This window comes from Lissotriton helveticus, chromosome 2_1 (genome assembly GCF_964261635.1).
Source record: "Lissotriton helveticus chromosome 2_1, aLisHel1.1, whole genome shotgun sequence".
Classification (NCBI taxonomy): Eukaryota; Metazoa; Chordata; class Amphibia; order Caudata; family Salamandridae; genus Lissotriton; species Lissotriton helveticus.
The window spans coordinates 1,950,035,759-1,950,058,543 of NC_136059.1; the positions used below are offsets into that span (position 1 = coordinate 1,950,035,759).

General features: G+C 47.4%; 1 protein-coding gene across 3 annotated transcripts in view; it reads left to right on the forward strand.

Moving 5' to 3' along the window:
• SMAD1 (SMAD family member 1) overlaps nt 1–22,785 on the forward strand; it is a 258,254-nt gene that overhangs the window by 200,424 nt on the left and 35,045 nt on the right. For all 3 annotated transcript variants that reach the window (XM_078676885.1, XM_078676884.1, XM_078676886.1), the window contains one exon: nt 13,653–13,772. In XM_078676885.1, coding sequence (XP_078533011.1) covers nt 13,653–13,772 — 120 coding nt within the window. The remainder of the gene's footprint in view (nt 1–13,652; nt 13,773–22,785) is intronic.

Here is a 22,785-nt window from a genome sequence, read left to right on the forward strand (position 1 = left end):
ACAGTAGGCTCGGGTTTCGTTTAAGGTATAAGGAATGCTTGCATACAAGAGCCATGCTACTTTCCTTTAGCAAAGTCTCGCTTATTAAACAGTGGTCGCCTAAGTAAAAACAGCACTGTTTAGCATGCAGTGCTCATTTTGTCCCTTAACATGGCACCTTCCTTCTTCTTAAACCCTTCGCTGCTAGGCCTCCCTGTGCTAAACCTTTTTTGGCCTATTTGGGGTAGTCGCGCTTAGCCCCCTGTAACTTTTTGACCACATAAGGTATCCACGCAAAATTTGCGTCCTTTTCTTCCAACATCATGGGGCTTCTAAAGGTACCCAGGGTTTGTGGAATCCTTAGAGAGGACCCGGAAATTAGCCATAATACAGCTAAATTTTGGGGGGGAAATGGAAAAAAGTGCTGCAAATGAAAGCATCTATCTTTTCCCTGCGAATGGTATCAACAAAGGGGTTGTGGAGCTAAAATCACAATATTCCCAGCTTTCAGGAACTGACAGACTTTTGTCAGGAAACCAACATTTTTTACACAGTTTTGGCATTTTTCTGGGACATAGCCTATTTTTTGTGCTATCAACCTTCTTAATGGTAGAAATGGGTATGAAAGCAATAATGGATCCTGGAAAGCTTTACATTTTAGAAAAGTAGACAACATTCTGAATTTAGCAAGGGGTCATTTGTGTAGATCCTTCAAGGTTTCTTTATAGTAATTAATGGGTGAAAATAGGAAAAAATTTAAAATGCATTGAAAAAACATCACAATGCCAACGTTTTCACCTGTGACTTCTTCCAATTTTTTATTTTTTTTTTGGGATATATTTTTATTGCAGGTAGTAAATGCAATTACAACGTTGGCACCTGTATCTTATTACAATCCAGTGTAGGTGGGATCTACACAACCTCTATACACGGCCATTCAGCCCACAACCCGGGGGTCGGACGGCGTGTGCCATACTCTTGCAGTGTGTGTCCCTCCGTTCTCGTAGTGACTTCTTCCAATTATGATAGATGTTTGAAAGCAATATACTGGTATATCAGCTGGACCTTTCTGGTTATGGGGATATATAGGACTTGTAGGTTCACCAAGAACCCGACGAACCCAGAGCCAATTTCTGAGCAGTTTCTTGCAATGGTTTTTTAATGTGTACCGGGTATATTGCAATTCATTTGGGAAAATATATACAGTAAAAAATACCTATATATTTCTGAAATTGGAACAAAATATAGACTTTAGAAACAGTAGGTATTTGCGCATTTCCGAAAATGTGAGTACCCATACTAGCATAAGAATTCTAGGACATTTTTCAAAGTGGTCTCTTTTTTACACATTTACACATTGTCTTTCATTTGGAAGGCAGAAATGCATTGAAAGTCAATAGGTGATAACAGTTGCTCTACAAGTCTGTGTTGCCCTAAGTCTCCCGATAAAAATGGTACCTCACTTGTGTGAGTAGGCCTAGTGTCCGCGACAGGAAACGACCCAAAACGCAACTTGGACACACTTCATTTTTACAATGAAAACAGACCCTTTTTTTTTTTAAACTAGACACCCAGGGGAATCCAGGATGGGGGGACTTGTCTGGCTTTCACCAGGTTCTGTTACCAAAATCTCTTGCAAACCTCAAACTTGGTAAAAAAAATAAAAAAAATTCCTCACATTTTTGTGGTGGAAAGTTCTGCAATCTGTGTTGAACCACAAAAGTCCAGCTGCCCTGCATTCCCCAAAGTCTTCAGAGAAAATTGGTACCTCACTTGTGTGGGTAAGCCTAGTGGCCGCGACAGGAAACGGCCCAAAACTCTACGTGGACACACCACATTTTCATAGGGAAAACTGACCCTTTTTTTGCAAAGTGCCTAGCTGTAGATGTTGAACCCTAGCTCTGCCGGCACCTAGGGAAACCTAGCAAACCTATGAATTTTTGAAAACTAGACACCCGGGGGAGTCTTGCGAGGTATGGCTTGCGTGGGTCCCCAACTTTTGTTTACCTAGAATCCCCTGCAAACCTCAAATTTAGCTAAACAAATCACTTTTTTTTTAAATTTCTGTGTGGGAAAGTTCTGGAATCTGCGTGGATCCACAAATTTCCTACCACCCAGCGTTCCCCCCCAGGTCTCACGATAAAAATGGCACCTCTCTTGCGTGGGTGGGTCTAGTACCCACGACAGGCAAAGGCCCAAAACGTATTGTGGAGGCATCAAAGCGACCTATCACAAAACAATCTGGTTTTGCAAGGGGGGTCACCTGGGTTTTTGGCCCGGTGGCCATCTTGGGAAACCTACTAAACCCACACATTTCTGAAAACTAGACACCCGGGGGAGTACAGCGAGGTATGGCTTGCGTGAAACACCCCCCCCACACACACACACACACACACACGTTTCAAACCCCCCCCCCCCCACACACACACACACACATTTTCCTACCCAGAATCCTCTGCAAACCTCAAATTTAGCTGAAAAAATAACTTTTTTTCTCAAATTTCTCTGTGTGAAAGTTCTGGAACCTGCGTGGATCCGCACATTTCCTACCACCCAGCTTTCCCTCCGGTCTCCTGATAAAAATGGTACCTCACTTGCGTGGGTGGGTCAAGTACCTGCGACAGACAAGGGCCCAAACCCTATCAAAATTACTTATCACAAAACAACCTGGTTTTGCAAGGGGGAGTCCCATGAATTTTTGGCCCCGGGCTCGGCGGCCATCTAGGGAAACCTACCAAAACCCACACATTTCTGAAAACTAGACACCAAGGGGGAGTTCAGGAAGGTATGGCTTGCGTGGCTCCCCCAGCGTTTCCCTACCCAGAATCCCCTGCAAACCTCAAATTTTGCTGAAAAAATCTAATTTTTCACACATTTCTGTGTGGGAGAGTTCTAGGATCACCGGGCAGACACAAATTTCCTACCACCCAGCGTTTCCCCAGATTTCCCAATAGAATGGTACCTCACTTGTGTGGGGAGGTATAGTGGGTGCAACAGGAAATGGCTCAAATCGTGCTGTGGAAACTTCAAAATTACCTATAACGAAACTACCTGGTTTGCGGGGGGGGGGGGGCACCTGGGTTTTTGGCTCTGGGCTCGCCGCCATCTAGGGAAACCGAGGAGAAACTCACCTCCGGACGCACGGGTAGCAAATGGCTTCCAGTGCATCCGGTATCCTCTAAGGATAAGAGTGCGCCTTGCACGCTGACTTCATTAGATGATGTGTAGGAGGTACGGGGGCAGGGGAAGGGCCTTCTCATAGAGGGGCACCTTGAAGGGCGGCCCACGGGGAGAGCGCCAGCGCTTCCCCTGTAGGTGGGTGCTAGGACAGCCGGGAGCTGACAGACGCACACGCCCACCGTGACGTCGGATGGCTCCCGGCCGTCCGACGTGCGGAAAAGGTTAAGACACAATTGCAACGATAAATAGAACTCAAACTAGATTTCAACCTTTGTGCGTCTTGGCAGCAAATAGTTTCATATAATTAACAATGACACTTTACCAGATATCTCGACGTGGAAGTTAACTCTCCATTGCAGTTGCTAACTCTTGCCTTGCGCTGCCGGTTAAAATGTTAGGATGTATTTGGTAGGCTCGAGTTGAAATGCACGTGCAGGAGAGGAGGCTGTTTAGAAGGTGCCTTTGTTCTTTTTAAGTTAGCGTTACAGCTGTCAAAAAACCCAAACCCATCCTGTGACGTGAGAGTAAAGGGTGTGTCTAAGGAGGAGAAAAGGGAACCTGCACCTGCGTCCTATTTCAATCCCGGGCTGCAGTGTCCTGCGCCCGAGGGGGGGTTAAAATTGACAGCAATGGTTCCTGCTGCAGTGCAATGGGAAACTGCAAGGGGCGCCACTGCCCTCAACAATAGACGATGAGTTGTTGACCGTTATGTGCGCCTGGCGCACGTACAATTACCTGGAGAGAAAAAGAAAGTCAGTTTCTGGAAACTCACACAGAGCAGAAAGTAGTAACATTTTCGTGCATGGGGAAATTGTCTCTTGCACCACCACCATATGTGTGTGTCTGTCTGTCTGTCTGACGCCCCGGAGAAGCGTCCGCCCTTGAGTGCCAGTATAATTTCTTAATACACTTCTTGTCCTTCATGTTCCAAGCAATGTAATAGCAAAGACGTTTTATTTTTCTGTTGTCGGACTTGTACCACACACTTTGGCGTATCTGGTAAATACTCTCTTCCATTTTTCCAACTTTAAGGCTTATGTGAACATGGGGGCTGTGTATTCCTAAATTAGTATTCACAAAAAATGTGGCAGTACAATTGCCAGATAGTCCCAACTGCATTAAGTATATACACATTCATAAGTAAAGAGGCAGACCCTGACTAGATATAGGAACTGCTGGTGGGGAAGTTTGAAGGGTAGTGTGCACGCTACAAACACCTGTTACATTGGTACAAAACTGAATTCGGAGTACTGAAAAGAGATGTATGAAGAAAGCACAGGGTCTGATTTAAAAAAACAAAATGCACCATTTATGAAATAAAAAAGACGATTGCCTTATTGATTGCCTCCTTTAATCTTCGAATGCAATATTTCTGCAGGCTAGTACAAAAACGGACTGGCCTCTATACACATTTCCTTGAGTTATTTTTAAACCAGCTGTATTCCACAAGGATTGCTGTCATTTCACAGCGTTGAAAAATTCTACATTGGGTAGAATTATACACAGTTGCTGTTTTGGGATGAAACTGTGTTTTGCTGCACATTTTCCACCAGTAAAGGAGTTCAGTCATAGGGTCAACAGTGTGTAATGGTTGCTCAGAATAATAATGACCCCTTGGGGGATGACACCACCAATGGAATCCATGCGCCACAGTGGTGATGTCATCCATGTGACTAGTTTTCAACAGCAGTCCCAGGAAAAGGACCTCAGCCTTCGTCTACTTACCCTAAAGCAGATGGTGATGATTGCATGTTATTTATTTCTGCTTCTTTTTTTACAAAAGCAATAAAGAGCACTTTTTGACTTTAGATCTACAATTAAGGTCTAAATTTGTCATGTTCAAGCACTTCTACAATTGTATCGAACAATAGGGTTTGCTTTCACAAGACTGGTGTCCAACCTCACGTGCTTAGGTAATATGAAGGTGCCTGTTCAAAGAAGATAAAATCAAACCTTGTGTTTTGAGACGGTACCGTGTTGGATTGTGACCGTTCTTGTGCAGGAGCAGGTTGGCACGATGTGTAGGGGGTTGGAGCATCAAGATAACCTGGTAAAGATAAAAAAAAACATCAACTGCCCACATTGACCAGGTTTTCCTGGTTATGTTTTGATCCGTCTGTGTGTAACAAGACACCACCAGGGGATTTGGATAACCATGGTCCCACACCCTCTGGTAGGTGCAGTCCGGACTGAAAGTGAGCATGTAGGAAGACTGGGTGGCAGGTTGGGAGGGACCTACAGAAGAGATGCTGCGCTGGTGGATACCTGCACTTCTCCGATGCTGAAGCATGCTGTTGCCTGGCTCTCAATTGGGCTGGCCATGTCACATGTCGAGATGATAATTAGTGTAGTGGCAGCTGCAGGCTGTGCGGGGTATAAGTACAGTAGGCACAGGCGGTCACGCTGGTTATGAAAGGCAAAGCGTCACTCCCTACCAGCCTCTCTGAGAGCAGTGACATCTGTCCTGCCGGAGGAGGATGCACCACAGTCTCCAGACACCCTAAGGCACAGGGGCAGGAAGCTGAGAAGTCCACAGGGCCGAGGAGCAATATCACCAGCAGCAGCTCCTTTTTCTGGTGAGTGGATGTAAAAGGAATATCAAGAGCCTTATGTAGAAGACTCTAAAGAGACTGGTGAAGTCCACCCCTTTGCTGCGTGTCCCTGTGATGTGACTTACAGCATTTGTCTCTGTTCAAGACCGAAAACGGGCTTATGGAAACCTATCCTGAAAAGCTTTCTCACAAACTAATTTTTTTAAAGATAAATGCCCCCCCGCCCCTTATTTTTTTCATGGTCCACTCCTGTTGCTCTGTGTTCCGGTATACTCCAGAAATGTCCTGACTCTTGACATCCTCCTCTCTGCTACCTCTTATCTTCTGTTTTTCTAACATGTCAAAAGCCTCCCATAACCATTATTCTACTTGCCTCTAAATTTATTCCTCCTGGATTTTCCTCCCTTGCATTTTTTTCTTGTGTCCCTTTTTTTTTTTTTTTTTTTACTCCTACCTCCAAGCAACTTCCTCATCGCTGGTACCTTGTATTTATTGTGCGGCTCTTCTTTCTTCCTATTAGCCCTCTGGTTTTCATTCCAATCTTGTTGTGGGTGAACTGAGGGGAAAAACGACTCCTTGGGGCTCAATTGTGTTTTTTTTTATTTGTCTTTTTAATCGCACAAACTCCCCTTCCCATTTCCCACACATTTAAAATGTTAAGTACAATGGCTAATTACATAGAAATTCCAAGACTTTGGGATTTTGGGATCTTCGGTAACTAACGTAGGATCCTTTTTCTTTATTTTCACATCATGTGTTATTCATTTTATGGAAATGTTTTGCAAATTAAGGTAGTGCCACCTAGCCACCCCTTCCCCTCTCCTTTTTTTGGAGGGGTGAAGCATGTGAGGGTCTAGTACTGATCCTCTCACTAGAAACAGTTGTCAACATCTGTTAACCAGTGGAGCTTAAATGAAGCCTGGGGTTTCAGTCCGTGGGCTCAAGCCACTCGGAAGCATGTCCTAATTGCTGCTGCCAGAGGTGATCAACGGGTTCAGAAACTCATCATATCTTAATCAAACGTTCTCTCCCTCCGCAGTGTTGTCAGAGTTGGGGAGTCGTTACCTATTTACAGTGGGCTTTCTCCAACCATATGGCTTGCCCAGATTCCCCAGGCACTGAAGCGGCCCTAGCCCAGTGAGCAAAACAAGCCCTTTGTAAATGGATGAAGGCCACCAGCATACCTGCACAATAAATGTTATTGACTTACCCGACCTTGATCCGGAGCATCGCTTCAGGGGGGTGTTTAGGGTGTTATATCCCTCTAAAAAATGTGTCTTCTTGTAAATAGTTGGGTACAGGTGCTTTCAGTCTGGAATGGTGGGCTGTCTGTCGGATTTTGCCCTGGATTTTTACATGCACACACAGACAAAAACGCGCACAAACACTCTCTCTCGTTTCTGCCTAAAAAAGTTTATTCAAAAAGTATTGTGTCTTAAGTACCTCCCCCTAAACAATCCACACTTTCCTGTCCATCCTCTGCCTGTTAAGCTCCCATCGTGTCCTGCTTCTCATAATGTATTAAGATATGCCAGCGTGATTGTTTGGAATCGCACCCTGGCCTTGATGCAGGAAGATGATGGGTGGGATGGATCTATTCTGGGCTGCACTAGTTTTCACTAGTGTCCAGGTGACAGTGGTGTAGATGGAACCCCTGGCAGACCCGGGTCCCATAGAACTAACCACTGCATAACTGGCATGTGGTTCTGTGCTGTGCAAGGGGCTGATTGCGTAAATCCTAACCTCCCTGGTTAGGAACCATGCACTGAACGCTTTTTGCGTATTTTCCTGGCGATCAGAGGTTAAACTATTTAAAAGAAAAAATTATTATGCGAGTAGGTTTCTTCTTTTTTTTTTTATGAAAAAGGATATTATATGAAGCCCCGTCACACCCAGTGCTGCAGTGAGCCAAAATGTCTTTCTGACGCGATCTTTTTTTTGGTGGGAAATCTGCTGCATCTCCAACTCTCTGTTGCTGCTTCTATTCGCCTATTGTTCAGCCATTCCCATCTCTGATTACTTCATCACACTCCACTCGTCTTTAATTCTGTTAACTCCTTGTCCTCCACAACACGCTCAGTTGATCTTAACTTCCTCTTCCTGTGCTGCTTCCTTTTGCTCTCCCAAGCATCTTGAAGCAGTCTGAAATTGCTAATAACCGATACGTGGGTGCTTTATGCAAGAAATACAGTAAATACATTGATTGGGTCTTTACTCTGTTGGTCATGAACCAAGCCACTAACAAACTCATTAAAACTAAAAATCAGACATGATATTTTTATTTCCAAACCACATCTGTCGAAAGTTTGTCTGTTTTGTTCCCTCCCTCTGCCACGATGCTCAGCGTTGCTCTATAACTCATAGAAAATGATGTCCCGATGCCCCTCCTACCCATGCAAATGTTTTGTGGTGTTTATTTTTCTTAATGCCTTTAGAGGGGGTGACCACAGTTGCAGGTGGTGATTGGGCCCTGCATACCAGCCTAAGAATGTAGAACGATTACTTGCAGCTCAGTGGTCTGGTCAGTTCAGCTAAATGGCTCTCTATTTAAGAGAAACAGTTAGCTTCCCATGTAAATTCAGGACCCTCAGAACGGTTAAGGAATAGAAACGCCAATAGCTTGGTTCGCCCCTTCAGCTTGTTAACATTTCGGCCACCTTTAAGCTTCAGAGAACCAAAATCCTGGGCACTAACTAAAGTGCTATTTGTATACTGCACTTTTGCCATTAATAATACTCTGTGGTGGTGTATGTTCGAGAAGTAGGGTGTAGATGCTGGTATCGTGTGTAGGTAATGGTGTAGGTAGTGGAGTAAGTGGTTGTCTTGTTGACACAGGTGTAAGGTAGTGGCGTGAACTTGCTCCTGTAATGTGTACAGGTATGGGCGGTTGTGGTTATGCAGGGTGCATTGGAAGTGATGCCATACTATTTTTAAGACCTTCAGCCAAAAATCTTTGCCCACATACACATCTGTTGCTTGTTCTTGGTTCTTTTTGACAGGTCCAGTCAATACGCCTTCCTTCCAGCTCCATCCATATTCTATTGTACTACTAAAATAATATGAATATGTTGCTCAGTAGTCATTTCGTTAGGTCATTGATGAGAAGACATTTCTGTATTTCTTTCCCTTAATAGATTTATTGGCCACATTTCTTCTTATTTTTCAGAATTTGTTGACATGAGGCTCCAAGGTTTGAGAGATGTATTCAGTGTGAATAGATGGAGGCAGTTCAAGAGCCTGAATGTATTCAAGGCCGTGACCTTGCTGTGTTTCATTGGGGGAATCATAAAAAGTTTAGTTTCATTCGAGTTTGAAAGCAATAATTCTACACAGAGAGACACTTGCACAATCCACATGTGCCCTGTAGACATATAGCACCTTAATACTTGCATGCAGTCAATGTTGGGCTCTTTTTTGTTTGTCCGATACTCTGTTCAGTGTCTGCTGACTAATTGCCTCATTATGCTTTGAAACCTGTGGCATATTCTTCGAGGAAGTGTATGAAACAAGACAAAGCCAATAGGTTCCTTTATTGTGCTAATGCAAGCTGTATAACCGGGCCCAAATGCGCAGAGTATTTGTGCGCTATTTCGTGTGCCCTCCCTCTTTGTGCCTCCTGTATCTGTGCTGTTTTTTTTACTTATCCAAGATTGCAGCGCTGCTTGACGCCAATCTGAAAAGATTAGGGATTTAATAAACAGCATCACCACATGATTTGGTAATAATTAAAAAACAGGGCATAAGCAGAGGAGGAAAAGAAAAGATAGGTTGCTCATAGACCTAGCACCTAGCACAAATAATTTCTGCATGCTTGTGTTTGCAGGCTGTTGAGACAGGAATGTCCTTTACATGCTAAGCACACGTATTCCCTTTCCCTGAGTGCCAAACTACATGTGAAGCTGGTGTCCTGACTGTTTGGCCCTGGCTCACGCAGACCAAGTATGTGCACAGAGTCCTCGGCCTGTACCTGTTAATATGACCTTCAGAACCTGTTCTATAACCTGGAGGACCAGCTAACTGGGCCCTCCTAGTGTGCATTAGACTACTGTCCGTGACCTGGGTGACCTACATAAAGCAATGGTGGCAGCTTACCTTGTTATGACCAGACGTTTTCCTCTGTGCCCATGAGTGGTGTGCCTTCTGGTTCCTGTTCTATGCAACAGCAAGAAGATACCCTTGGCAATACAAAATGGAGCCAAAGCAAGCCCGTCTGCGCCCGTCCGCGGCCGGCAGGGGCAAGGGGCACCACACTCTGCCCGGCTGATCACCTATCCCCCACATCAGCTCTGCTCTTACTGGAGTCCTGGCACCATTCACCCCCCCCCACCCCCCTTTAGCAACCCTGGTGTCTGCCCTTGGCCTGTTCGCCTCCCCTCCCCGCTCCCCCCCTACGATTGTGTCACAATTGATACCCCCGCATGTCCCACCATCCTCGATCCCCGACCACCCTTTCTCTCCCCAAACTCCGGTCTTCAATATCTCGGCCACACTTCTCAATACTAGGTCAGCAGTTAGCCACCAGCATGAGCTATCATATTACATCGACACGCATGCTCCCGACCTCCTGTTTCTAACAGAAACTTGGTTCAAGGCGGACTCCCTACCCAATATTCTTGCTACACTGCCCCCCTCACACTCTGCCATCCGAGCGGATCGGCCAGAGGGCAAGAAGGGTGGAGGAGTGGCCTTGATAGCTCGGACTGACCTCCATTTTCAGATCCTCCCCTCCCCCCCAATTTCAGAGGTGGACTACCTGATAGCACGCTCTACCTCTTATCAGACGCCCCTGACATGTGTTCTCATTTACCGCCCCCCCACCTCACCCCATCTTTTAACTCTAGTTTTCAAGAACTCTTAGCCACTTTGGCGATCAATAACTCTTCAGTCTTAGTCCTAGGGGACCTCCATCTCTGGCCAAACGACCCAGCTGAAAGTCCCCACTCCAGGGACTTTACGGATCTCATGACCAGCCTCAACTTTACATCTTACATTCACAGCCCCACCCACATTCACGGTCACACATTGGACCAAATCTGGGCTTTGAATGTCCCCATCTCACCCCCCACTGTCTCCCCCTGCTCCTGGTCTGACCATTCCCTTATCTCATTCTCCCTTGCCCTTGCCCCCGATGCGAAGCCTCCACTCAGCAAGAACATCTGGGCTAGGAAATGGGACAAAGCTGACATGCCTTCCTTTTGCTCATCTCTGGCCAGGACCAGCCCCGACCTCTCAGGCCTTGCCGCCCCAGCCCAGCTGGCAACCATCAATAACTGGCTAACTCAATCAGGCAACAAATTCGCTCCCCTGAGACGCATCACGGTTAAAAGGGCTCACGCAGCCAACAGATGGTTCAACTCAGACCTTAAGGCAAAGAAACTGGCTACGCGGAGAGCTGAGCGAGCTTGGAGGAGAGCCTATTGCCCTACACTAAAAACCGCTTATCTCTCTGCTCTCCAGATCTACAAAAAAGCCATACTTGAGGCCAAGACAGCTTTCTACTCCCAACAGGGTTTTAATGGCCGAGTCCCAGTCCAAAGAAATCTTTGCCACGGTGCACGAATTAGCTACATCCAACAGAGCCACGGCCACGATCCCTCCCTCCCAACATCTTTGCAACTCGCTCAATGCCTTCTTCCTTGAGAAGGTTGCCAAAATTAAAATTAACATTCCCCCCCCCCCTCACCAACTTTCATTAATCCCTCCCCCCCTCCCACCGCCACCAAACTAACCACTATTCCCCCTCTGACCATGGACTCTCTTCCCCCGTTGCTCCAACGGGTAAAATCTGGCTCTCCTCTGGACTTCGGCCCTGCCCACATTCTTAGAGAGATTACCTACATTGCCCTGTCCCCCCCCTCACCCTCCTCAACGACTCGCTCAGCTATGGCATTGTCCCCAACTTTCACAAAGCAGCGGTCGTTATTCCCATCCTAAAAAAACCTGATGTCGACCCTTCATCCCCCTCCAACTACCGTCCCATCTCCCTACTACCCTACTTGAGAAAGGTTTTGGAAACTCACGTTACCACTACCCTGAGTGCTCACGTGGAAACGAATCACTGTCTCTCCCCCCGTCAGGCAGGTTTTCGACCGCTACACTCCACGGAGAAGGTAGTGATTTCGGTAATGGATGGACTTCGCGAAGGCATTGACACCAATCTCTCGCAGGCCCTTATCCTTCTGGACCTCTCCGCCGCCTTTGACACGGTGGACCACTCCACCCTCCTCACCCGTGTCAGGGCGGCGGGCATAGAGGGCTCAGCCTTTTCATGGGTTGAGTCCTTCCTACGTGATAGGACTCAAGCGGTCCACCTTGCTGATTTCACTGCCGCTCCCCGCAAGGTGGAGTGCGGCGTCCCCCAGGGTTCGTCACTCTCCCCCCTTCTGTTTAATCTATATATCTACCCCCTCATTTTTATGTTGCAGCAGCTGGAGGTCACGGTGTTCAACTATGCCGACGACCTCCAGCTAATCTTCAATCTCTCCCACTCCCCCTCATCCGCTCAGAACGTCCAAACTGTTATGCTATTCATTCAGGACTGGATGAACTGCAACCACCTCAAGCTTAATCCAGACAAGACTGAGCTAGTCTTGACCGGAGGTGGCTGCAGTCCATGGTCCCCGTCCTTCTGGCCCCCCTCATTAGGTACCCCCCCCCACTCCCTAAAGTCAAGACCCTTGGGATCCTGCTAAATGCACAACTTTCTGTACATTCCCAAGTTAGCTCGGTAGTTTCCTCCTGCTTCTTCTCCCTCAGGATAATCAGGAAAATATCCCGTTTTTTCTCCCTTCCGGCGCTAAAGGTCATCATAATGGCTATGGTGCTCTCGCGCCTTGATTATGGAAACATAATCTACAATGGCGCACCGGCCTACGCCTTACATCGCCTGCAGCTGGTGCAGAACCAGGCTGCCCGCCTGATCTATGGATTGCCCAAATGCCATCGTGCCACCTCATTGTTGAAGGCCCTGCACTGGCTGCCTGTGAGAGAACGTTCCTTATTCAAATTGGGCTGCCTTACTTACCAGGCCAGGATGGGCACTGCTCCCGAGTTTATCAACTCAGCCATCAGCCCCTACCTACCGGGCAGAGAACTTCGTTCATCCCACATGGCACTCCTGACCGTACCCCGCTTCAAGAAGAAGAAAGCTGGCGGGGCAAAATTTGCGGCCCTAGCGCCAACGTTCTGGAACTCCCTCCCCTTGGGACTTCGTACCTCTTCCACTTACTTAGAGTTCCGGAAAAATCTTAAAACTCTTCTCTTCTCCCGCGCCTTCTCTACTTAAAACGCTTTGCTGCTACCTGTCGGTCGTAACCCCCAATAGCGCCATGAAACCGCTTGGTATAAGTGCGCTCAACAAATGTTTTTAAATTCAAATTTTAAATTCAAATACACAGGAACCTTGCGCTAACATTCTGTGTGCGTATTGAGTTTATGTATGTGCAGTGAGTGTGAGGCACATGTATGGTAGGCAGTAAGACACTGTGTTGTGAGAATCGGAGTACTACGGCCAGTCAGATCCAATTTGGAAACCCCTGGTTTAGCATGGCACAAGATAGAGGATATACATATCTTTCCTTGGCAGTGTATTACATTAATTCCTGTCGTACCTCAAACTGCTAATTATTGAAACAATATAAACACTCCCTTTTATCTTGATGGTTCAATCCTGCAAGCAGTGTGATTTTCCATCAGGTACTGTGGTGTTCTTATTGCAGTGTTCATCTACTTTCTGTTTGTAAAAACAAAATGACATGCATTTTTAAAAATAGAAAATTGTGGTCTGTTCAAGTGCTTAATCACAGGAAACTGCAAACAAAGAGCTGCAGATCATCTCACCAGTGTCCTGTGCGGCTGTAATCCAATCGTGCCTAACTGAATCTAATGTGCAGTGTCTTGTAATAAGAGTCGATTGTCTCACCCTGTGCTTCCTGCTTTTAGCGGATACTCCTCCCCCTGCGTACATGCCGCCCGAAGATCAGATGACGCAGGATGGGTCCCAGCCAATGGACACTAACATGATGGCTCCACCAATGCCCCCAGAAATCAGCAACCGAGGAGGTAAACCATGAATAGAAACTTTAAGTATTGACAGCGTTTAATAACAAAGAATGATGGCATACATGCAGATACCTGAGGTGTGTCTTTATTTTTATATTATTGAAGCTGTGTTGATTACTGACAGATTTTTTTATCAATAAAAATGCAGATTCACTATGCACATTTTGCTTTCAGTTGATAAAGAAGTATGTTCAGGGCAAAGATATACTTTTGCTAATGTTCTGTGACGATAAACAGATAGGCTTTTTTAATCGGGTATCAAAATTACGAATAGGGATGATGACTCCGCGAGTGATATTATGTGACTTTAGCATTTGTTATGTCATTGAAGGAAATTACATCACATACCGTTCTGAAGAGAGACGCTCCTCCTGAAGTTCCGGTACAAACTGCTGGTTCCCTGGTAGCATAATTAATTACCAGATACTCCATGTCACAAGGGTCAGCCAGTTCCCCTGTCATGGGCTTTTACAAATCATTGTTTTCAAGTGGATCAAGGTAATAGCACCCAGAATGATAGAAGCTGTTAAACGAAAATCTAATTATGTGGTTCCAGTCAGTACAAGGCCTGGCCCTCTTGAACTGCTCAATCAATGCACCTCTATCCTGACCTGCAGCTCCATAATCCCACTGTTCTAGAGCGCCTACAAGCAACTCTGTGCTGACCCGTTTCACCCCCCTACTGTGTTGGAAACAGAACCCTTGCAAGCAGCTCTACCAATCAACCTCATTTGCCCCTCACAGGTATGACTCCAAGCATCCTTAATAGCCCCTTGCTTTTGCACCTCAGTTCTGCCAAGATTGCACCTCATTGTGCCTGTGTATAGTGACTTTAGGGGCCTCTGAGTGCATTGTTAACAAGATTCATAAGTAAGTAATCTTGGTCAAAGTAGGTATCCAGGGTTCAAGCAGAGCTGATAAGGCCGTGTTGACCACCTTGAGCTAGGTTTTAAACATCTCCAATGGTATTTTCTTTCATAGAAAACATGTATTTCGCTTTCAATCATTGTACTGACGGCATTATTTCATGACCTGGTGCAAGAGTGATGGCAAGTAGAGCCAAATTCCCTTACCATCATAGCTGTTCATTCATACTGCTTTTTTATCCTTTATCTCAGCTACTCAAATAAGTGTTGTAACGAAGATACGGAGTCTTCGACAGATTCAACAGCTGAAGGTTTTGCAGCGTGAATCTTTATGGATTCACTATGCTGTGCATTATTCCGCGGTCTAGAGGTTGGGTCCGGAATCGTAGTCTTTTTTTTTTTATTTTTTTTTTATTTTTTTTTAATTTTTTTTGTAGCCCAGATGGGTGTTGACGTCCCACCTTTTGGTGTACTTCCTGTAACGTCGGCATACTTCCTGCGGAAGCTCCCACCCTTGGGCGCCATCTTCAGATTCTTTTTTCTGCCGTTGGGTCTGGATCGTCACCGAGAGGCTCCAGAGTTTTTTGGAAGAAAGAAGAGGAAAAAGACGAAATTTTCACAGAAAAGTTTGGAGAAGATACAGAAGAACAAGCTCGCCAAGCCAGGATGACAAAGAAGGAGGAGAACTTCGAGATCTTAGATGTCCAACGGAGAATGCGCACACAGGGGGCCCCCTGAGCGCAGGAATGGACAAGACACTGTTTAAATTCTGCCGTAACTGCCACCACAAATACGCGCAGAAGGACCAGCACCCGGTCTGCAACCTCTGCCTGCCGGTTGATCACGAGAGCAAGGATTGCAACGCCTGCTCCGCCTTCACCCCCAAAACACTCAGGGTTAGAGAAAGACAGAGGAGAGCCAACTACAACATGCAAGGCAAGGGCCAACCTCTGTCTCTCCGGGACCTAGGCCTCTCCAGCGACGAAGAGGACAACATCGCAGAAGGACTAGATGACTACACAGTCGTAGAGACCAATAGGAAAACGTCTGAAGAGGTAGGAAAGATGTCGACCCCTAAACCCTCAACAGAGCCTCGAAGGCATGAACCATACTCTCGAAAAACAGAGTCTAAGTCCTCGAAGGGAGCACCAGCTCCGAAAATTCCGGCGGCCGTAGCTGCATCCAAGGACAAACAGCCCAGCGAATCCTTCGAAAAGGACTCCCAGGCGGCAAATACCGGCGAAAAGCCATGGTCATCGAAGCACGTCCCCGAAAAGGACCACTCGACTTCGTTAGAGAAGGACTCGAAGATTGCTTCGACGTCGATGACTACGTCGAAGAGATCGGCCGAAACGCTCGACGTCGAGCTGGAGAGAAAGAAGAGCAGGCTCGAGGTTGAAATGGAGAACATCCTGCAAAGGAAGAGAGAGTTCGACGAGAAAATGAAAAGATTCATGATCACGTCGAAGCCGCCGACGATAGTCATCGAAATAGAGGGGAAGAGGAGTTTGACGCTGAAGAGCCACGGAAAACACCTGAACCCCAGGAACATCCAGAGGAAGAGGGCCTCTACTACAAGGAAGAGGGCGACGATGACAAGGGAACGAACTTCGGCTCGGCATCCTCCATGACGCAGGACCTGGGGTAGCAGGACCTCTATGCCGAAAACCCGGAAGAGCCCGTGGAGGCGTATCCTTGGAGGCCTTCGCTGCCGGATGACATTGGGGCATATAACATGGTCATCAGGAACGCGGCAACGGCTTTTGGAGTCAAGCTTGATGAGGAAAAACCAAAGGCTGACTTCCTCTTGGAAACCCAGCTCCCCACTCAAACAAGGAGCCAGTTCCTCCCCATGCTTCAGAGTGTCATGTACCAAGGGAGGGAGGCGTTCAAAGCCCCAGTGACATGCAGGTCAATCACGCCTAGGATGGAGAAGATATATTAGCACTCCTCTAAGGACCCTCCCTACATCCGGGGATCCGTCACAGCGGACTCCATTATTGCGGCAACAACCAGGAAGAGGGCAAACGTCCCAACAACATCAGGCCCACCACCAGACAAAGAAAGCAGGAGGATGGACCTAACTGGGAGAAAGATAGAGAGGAACGCAGCAGTACACTGGTGCATGGCGCACTCAAATGCCCTACTAAACAGGCACCAGTACCAACACTGGGACGAGGTTGGACAGCTGCTCAAGCACCTCCCCGAGCAAGATCAGCAAAGAGCTTCACACCTGGTGGAGGAAGGAAAGAACATTACAAATTCTTGCCTGAAAACAGCCTTGGATGGGGCTGACACATCCAGCAGGCTGATGATGATAGGAGTCATAGAGAGAAGGAATGCATGGCACAGGATCTCATGCTTCAAGCCAGAAGTACAGAACAACATTCTGAGCACTCCCTTCAATGGATAAACACTGTTTGGGGCGCCGGGGGATGAAATCTCACCCAGCTCAAGAAAGAAAACGAAACTGCAAGGTCCATGGGGGCCTTGCAATTCAGAGGGATGAGAAGGGGTACCCCGACAAGGAGACCGAACGGAAGAGGGGGAAACCAGCCGGGAACGTCACACCAGACATTCCAGCAAACCCACCAGGGCGACAGTCAAGCCCAGCAGGGACAGCAAAAACAAAATTGGCAGTACCAGCCTCTGGGCCAGTCCTTTCGCGCGAGGGCGAATGGACGTGGACAGACGAGAAGAGGGGGCCAACACCCCACCTCAAAGTGACTCCGCCACGCGAAGCGTGCCCACCCACGCAACTCCTCCGAGGGTGGGGCACCACAAGACCAAAAAGAGACGGTTACACAAGCCAAACGTCAACGAACATGTAACACCAGTAGGAGGCAGGCTAAAACACTTCTTCCAGGAGTGGAAGAAAATAACTACCGACAAATGGATACTCAACATCATACAGTTCCGATACTGCATAGAGCTGGAAAAGAGACCGCCGAACAGAAAACCAAAAAGAAGGGCGCACTCAGGGAAAGAGCGAGCGCTACTCCTAGAAGAAGCACAAGAACTCCTCCAAAAAGAGGCAATTGAACCTGTCCCATTCAGAGAAAGGAACAAGGAAGTGTACTCAAAATATTTCCTGATACCAAAAGTGGACGAAACGCTAAGACCCATCCTGGACCTAAGGTTCCTGAACAAGTGCATAAAGACGCAAAAATTCAAAATGACAATCCCTACAGGAGGTCATTCCTCAGATAAGGGACGGGGCCTTCGTGTCCACCATAGACCTCAAAGATGCCCACCTGCACATTCCCATGAACAGGCAGCACAAGCATCTTCTAAGTTTTACCATCAACAAAGAACACTACCAGTTCACAGCCCTGGCCTTCGGACTAAAATCCGCACCAAGGGTCTTCACCAAATGCCTCGCAGCCGTGGCGGCGTACCTGCGGACGGAAGGGATTAATGTATACTCTTACCTCGACGACTGGCTCATAAAAGCAAGTACCAACAAGACATGCAAAGAGCACGCACAGCGGGTCACAAAAACGCTAAACGGATCTAGGATTCTCCATACACTGGGTGAAAATCCTCAATGGAACCAGAACAAGTGAAGAACTTCCTGGGGGCACAGATCAACACCATACAGAGCAAAGTGTTCCCCAGCGACAAGAGAATACTGGCCCTGCTGAAGGAGACACGTCAGTACCAGAAGGGGCGAGCTCTGACAGTGAGGACAGCGAGCAAGATCATGGGGATGATGGCGTCCTGCATACACCTAGTCCCCAATATACGGCTACACATGAGACCATTCCAGGAATGGCTGCAACAACAATGGTCACAAGTTGGGAAGATCTAGTGGTTGTAACGCACGCAGTGCAGGAGGAGATAACATGGTGGAACAAGGAGAACATTATATAATGCAAAACCTCTTATCCGGCCTATCTTATTTACATCTGGTAATAACTCTGATCAGAAATATTCTCACAGCAAAATAGTCTATGCACAACGAAATATTATCTTTTTAGTTGTAAGTTTATTTGGCAAAGTGAAAAAATAATTTTTTGTATATATATTATTTTTTGTTAACACACATTTTTTCTATATAAAGGTTTTTTTCAATTATCATGGTTGTAGCATAAAGTGACATTTCTATATTGTACACAGAAAGCAGAAAAAAACATTATTATTCACCTTCTGCAAGAGAACAAACTTTCTCCAGTATTAGGGGTGTCTTTCATAGATTCACATGCTTGAATATTCCCTGTCGTCGAAGTGGGAGTCCCACGGTACATAAAAATAGCAATATTGCTAATATAACAGAAATGATAATATCATAGAGTAATAAAAATAGAGATAATACACTGTAAAACCTCTAAATGGTAACTTCCATAGGAAGACATTACAAGAGAAAAAACTCATTTGTAACATATCAGTGTCATTATGTTGGTCCAAACTGCAGCCAATCAGGCTCAAGCACCCTCTAGAACCTTCTCCTCAGAAGCTCAAGCCCTCAGATTTTCTACCGCACGTCGTGTGAAGGGAGTCTCCCTGAGCTCTGCTCAGTTTTCTTCAGAGTTTGTCTCTTCAACTTATTTTTCCAGAATGTCAAGTAAGAAGTCTTTGTTTCGAGCTTGCTCTTCATGTGGGAAACTACGGTTGTTTGAGAAGGACCCCCACCAAAAGTGTATTTACTGCCTGTACCCTGACCACAAGGTGGATGAATGTAAATTCTGTAGAGCTCTTCCTTCTAAGACTCTCAGAGACAGGGAAGGTCGTCTTCTTATATGGTTGAAGCGCCTCCAAGATAAAGAAGATGTTCTGTCAGACGCAGTAAGTCTTCAGTCAGGCTGTTCCACTGTCCCTTCCAAGCGTGGGAGTGTTCAAGACTTGCCTTCTCCTTTTCTTCAGAAAAAGAAAAAGCTGGCTTTGCCTGTGGCACAATCTTCAAGTTCTATGCCTTCTGTGTCAACGCCCACGAGACCTGGCTCTCAGGCGTCTTGTCCAGGCTCTATCAGTATTCTGACAGTCTTGACTCCCAGGTCGTCGACGACCGTTCCGTCCACAAGATTGGCTTTGATGTCTTCGTCGACGACCTCTGTGACGACGACGTCTGCTTCCTCGTCGTCGACGACGGTGATGTCGACGTCCTCAGCGTCGACGAGAGCTACTACAATCCCGTCGACGATCCCTATTGTCTCGTCGGCGACGAAGTTGCCGTCGACGAAGAAAACCTCTTCGACGTCGAAGGATTCATCGTCGACGAAGGTCCCGTCGACGTCAGCCTCTCCGTCGACCACCTCGTCGACGTCGACATCGTCGACGAAGAAGGCAACGATGGTTTCGACGACGAGAGCCCCGTCGACGTCGAGTGCTCCGTCGACCAGCTCCACGACGACGGCGTCGTCGTCGAAGAAAGCGACGAAGGTACCGTCGACGAAGGTACCGTCGACGACGGTGCCGTCGACGACGGTGCCGTCGACGACATTATCGTCGACGAAGATACCGTCGACGAAGACACCGTCGACGAGGCTGCCGTCTCCTCAGATCCCAGCAAAGAAGACTCCGTCGACGCACGTTCCGTCGACGACGATACCGTCGACGACGAATCCCTCAGTGGGCCCTACCTCGTCGACGATGGCGATTTCCTCAGCGGCATGTTCAGGATCCTCGTCAGGATTGGGTTCTTTTGCCACCATGCCTCTGGTACCACTGCCTTCCTTGACCTCTGGCAGGGATTCTTCTCTGCAGTTGCCACCTCCTGATCTCCAATTACCCTCACCTTTGATGGCAACTGATCACGAGACTGGATCTATGGGGGACGATGATGACGATGAAGCTCACAGTCCATCGGAGTTAATCATAAAATGTCAAGACTCCAGTTCTGACCAGGAGGAGGTGGAGGAAGTGGTCCAACCGGATGACCAATTGGTCCAGTTTCCTATGGCATCTTTCCCAGTTTCTTTGTTTTCAAACCTCCAGCATATGCTGGATGACTACAACCGAAGGTTTCCGCCTACCCCTCAGGGTACTCCAAGCCACGCTCCTGCGGAGGACTCCGGCCCTGCCACCCATCCGCAGTCTTTGGAGCAGCCTGCTTTGCCAGAGCTTCCCCGCCCTCACCCCCCTCTTATTCCGCAACCTGGTGCGCACGGGGTGGATGAGTCGGACAGTGAAGAAGGAGAATTGCACCAGGATACTGACGATGAGCAAGATCCAGATATGGTGGATTACGACGACTATCGGATACAGACACCTTCTCCGCAACAGCCAGAGGCAGGTGATTCGCCTTCCATTGATACAGCAAGCTTCCATGTGCTGATGAATAAAGCGGCGGACCGCTTTAAATTGCCAAGAGAACAGCGGCAAGAAGATTGCTTTCTCTACGATTTCAAAAACAAACCATACAAACAAATTCACACCATACCAATCATAGAATTTGTATGGAAAGAAGGGATGAGGATTATGAATTCTCCAAACTCCTTGCCGGCACAAGTCCCTCGCCTGGAAAGGAAGTACAAGGCTCCTGCAGGTTCTCCTGCTTGTTTGCTGTCGCATCCCAAACCAGACTCGGTTGTCACACAGGCGGCACAGCGACGATCCCGCAATCCGGCGACTCCTCTCACTACTCCACCGGATAGAGAGGGTCGACGTTTGGACGCCATTGGGAAGAAATTTTCCACCATGTCCTCTACGTCTGTACGCGCTGGAAATGCATTGGCCATTCTAGGTCGTTTCGACAGGCAAATGTGGTCTGACATTTCCGCATTCGTTTCACTAATTCCAGAAGCGTCCAGAGCGGAAGCCCAGCAAGTTCTCCAGGATGGCATGAGGGCGTCAGAGGAAATGATTGACTGTGCGATTGATGTGGCGAGTACGGGATTTCGCATCCTCGCCAGTGCTGCGGCTCTCCGCCGCCAGGGCTGGCTTAAATCCACTTCTTTCCGACAAGAAGTCCAGTCGAAGATACTCGACATGCCCTATGACGGTGAATCTCTTTTTGGCGCTCACATTGACGAGGCGCTTGAGTCAATTAAAAAGGACACCGATACAGCAAAATCGCTAGTCTCTTTACAATTTAAGAAGCAGCCCTTTCGTGGCGCCCGTGGAAGAGGTTCGTCTTCCACAACTTTTCGAGGAGGACACACTCAGTACCGCCAATTCAACCAAGGCAATCAACGTTACTCCTCCCAGCAGTCTACTCGCCAAAATCAGTCAAGACCCTATAAAGGAAAACCTACTTATAGGGGTGCCAACAACAAACGCCAGTGACTCTCATGTCACACAAGGAGTTGGAGGGAGAATCTCGCAGTTTTATTCCCAATGGTCTCTGATAACATCGGACCAATGGGTATTGGACATTGTTCGCAAGGGTCATGCCTTGGAGTTCACAGAAATTCCTCCTCATTCTCCGCCATCAGGCCCGCCACCTCCCCATTTGCTAGAATTGCAACATCAAGTTTGTCTTCTCATACTAAAAGGTGCAGTCGAAGTGGTTCCTATATCACAACAAGGGACAGGTTTCTACTCACGTTTTTTCCTCATTGCCAAGAAGACGGGAGAGTGGCGGCCTATACTGGATTTGAGGGCGCTCAATTTCTTTCTAAAACAGCAGTCTTTCCGCATGCTCACATTGTCAGAAGTCTTGCGGCTTCTCTGCAGCGGAGATTTTCTGTCCACGATAGATCTGCAAGACGCCTATTTTCATGTGCCGATTCTGCAACAACATCGCCAATTCCTGAGGTTCAAGGTGGGCACTGTCCATTACCAATTCAAGGTGCTGCCTTTCGGCCTGCGTTCAGCGCCTCGTGTTTTCACGAAGGTCCTGGCCCCAGTCATGGCTTATCTACGTCTTCAAGGAGTGCAGATTTTTCCTTATCTGGACGATTGCCTCCTGAAATCTCCGTCTCCTCTTCAGCTGGCTCACGACACAAGTCTCTGCCTGCGGACTTTCGAGTCACTGGGGTTGACCATCAACGTGGACAAGTCACACTTAACACCATCACAAAGGAGGAACTTCCTGGGTGCCATTCTCGACACGGAATTATCAAAAGCCTTCGTTTCCCAAGAACGACAGGTGAAAATAGTACGTCTGGTCACCCTCATCCGTTCAAAACAGTCAGTTTCTGTGCGCATGTTGAAGTCCTTTCTGGGGATGGCGTCGTCCTGCATCGCTCTACTCCCGAATTGCAGGC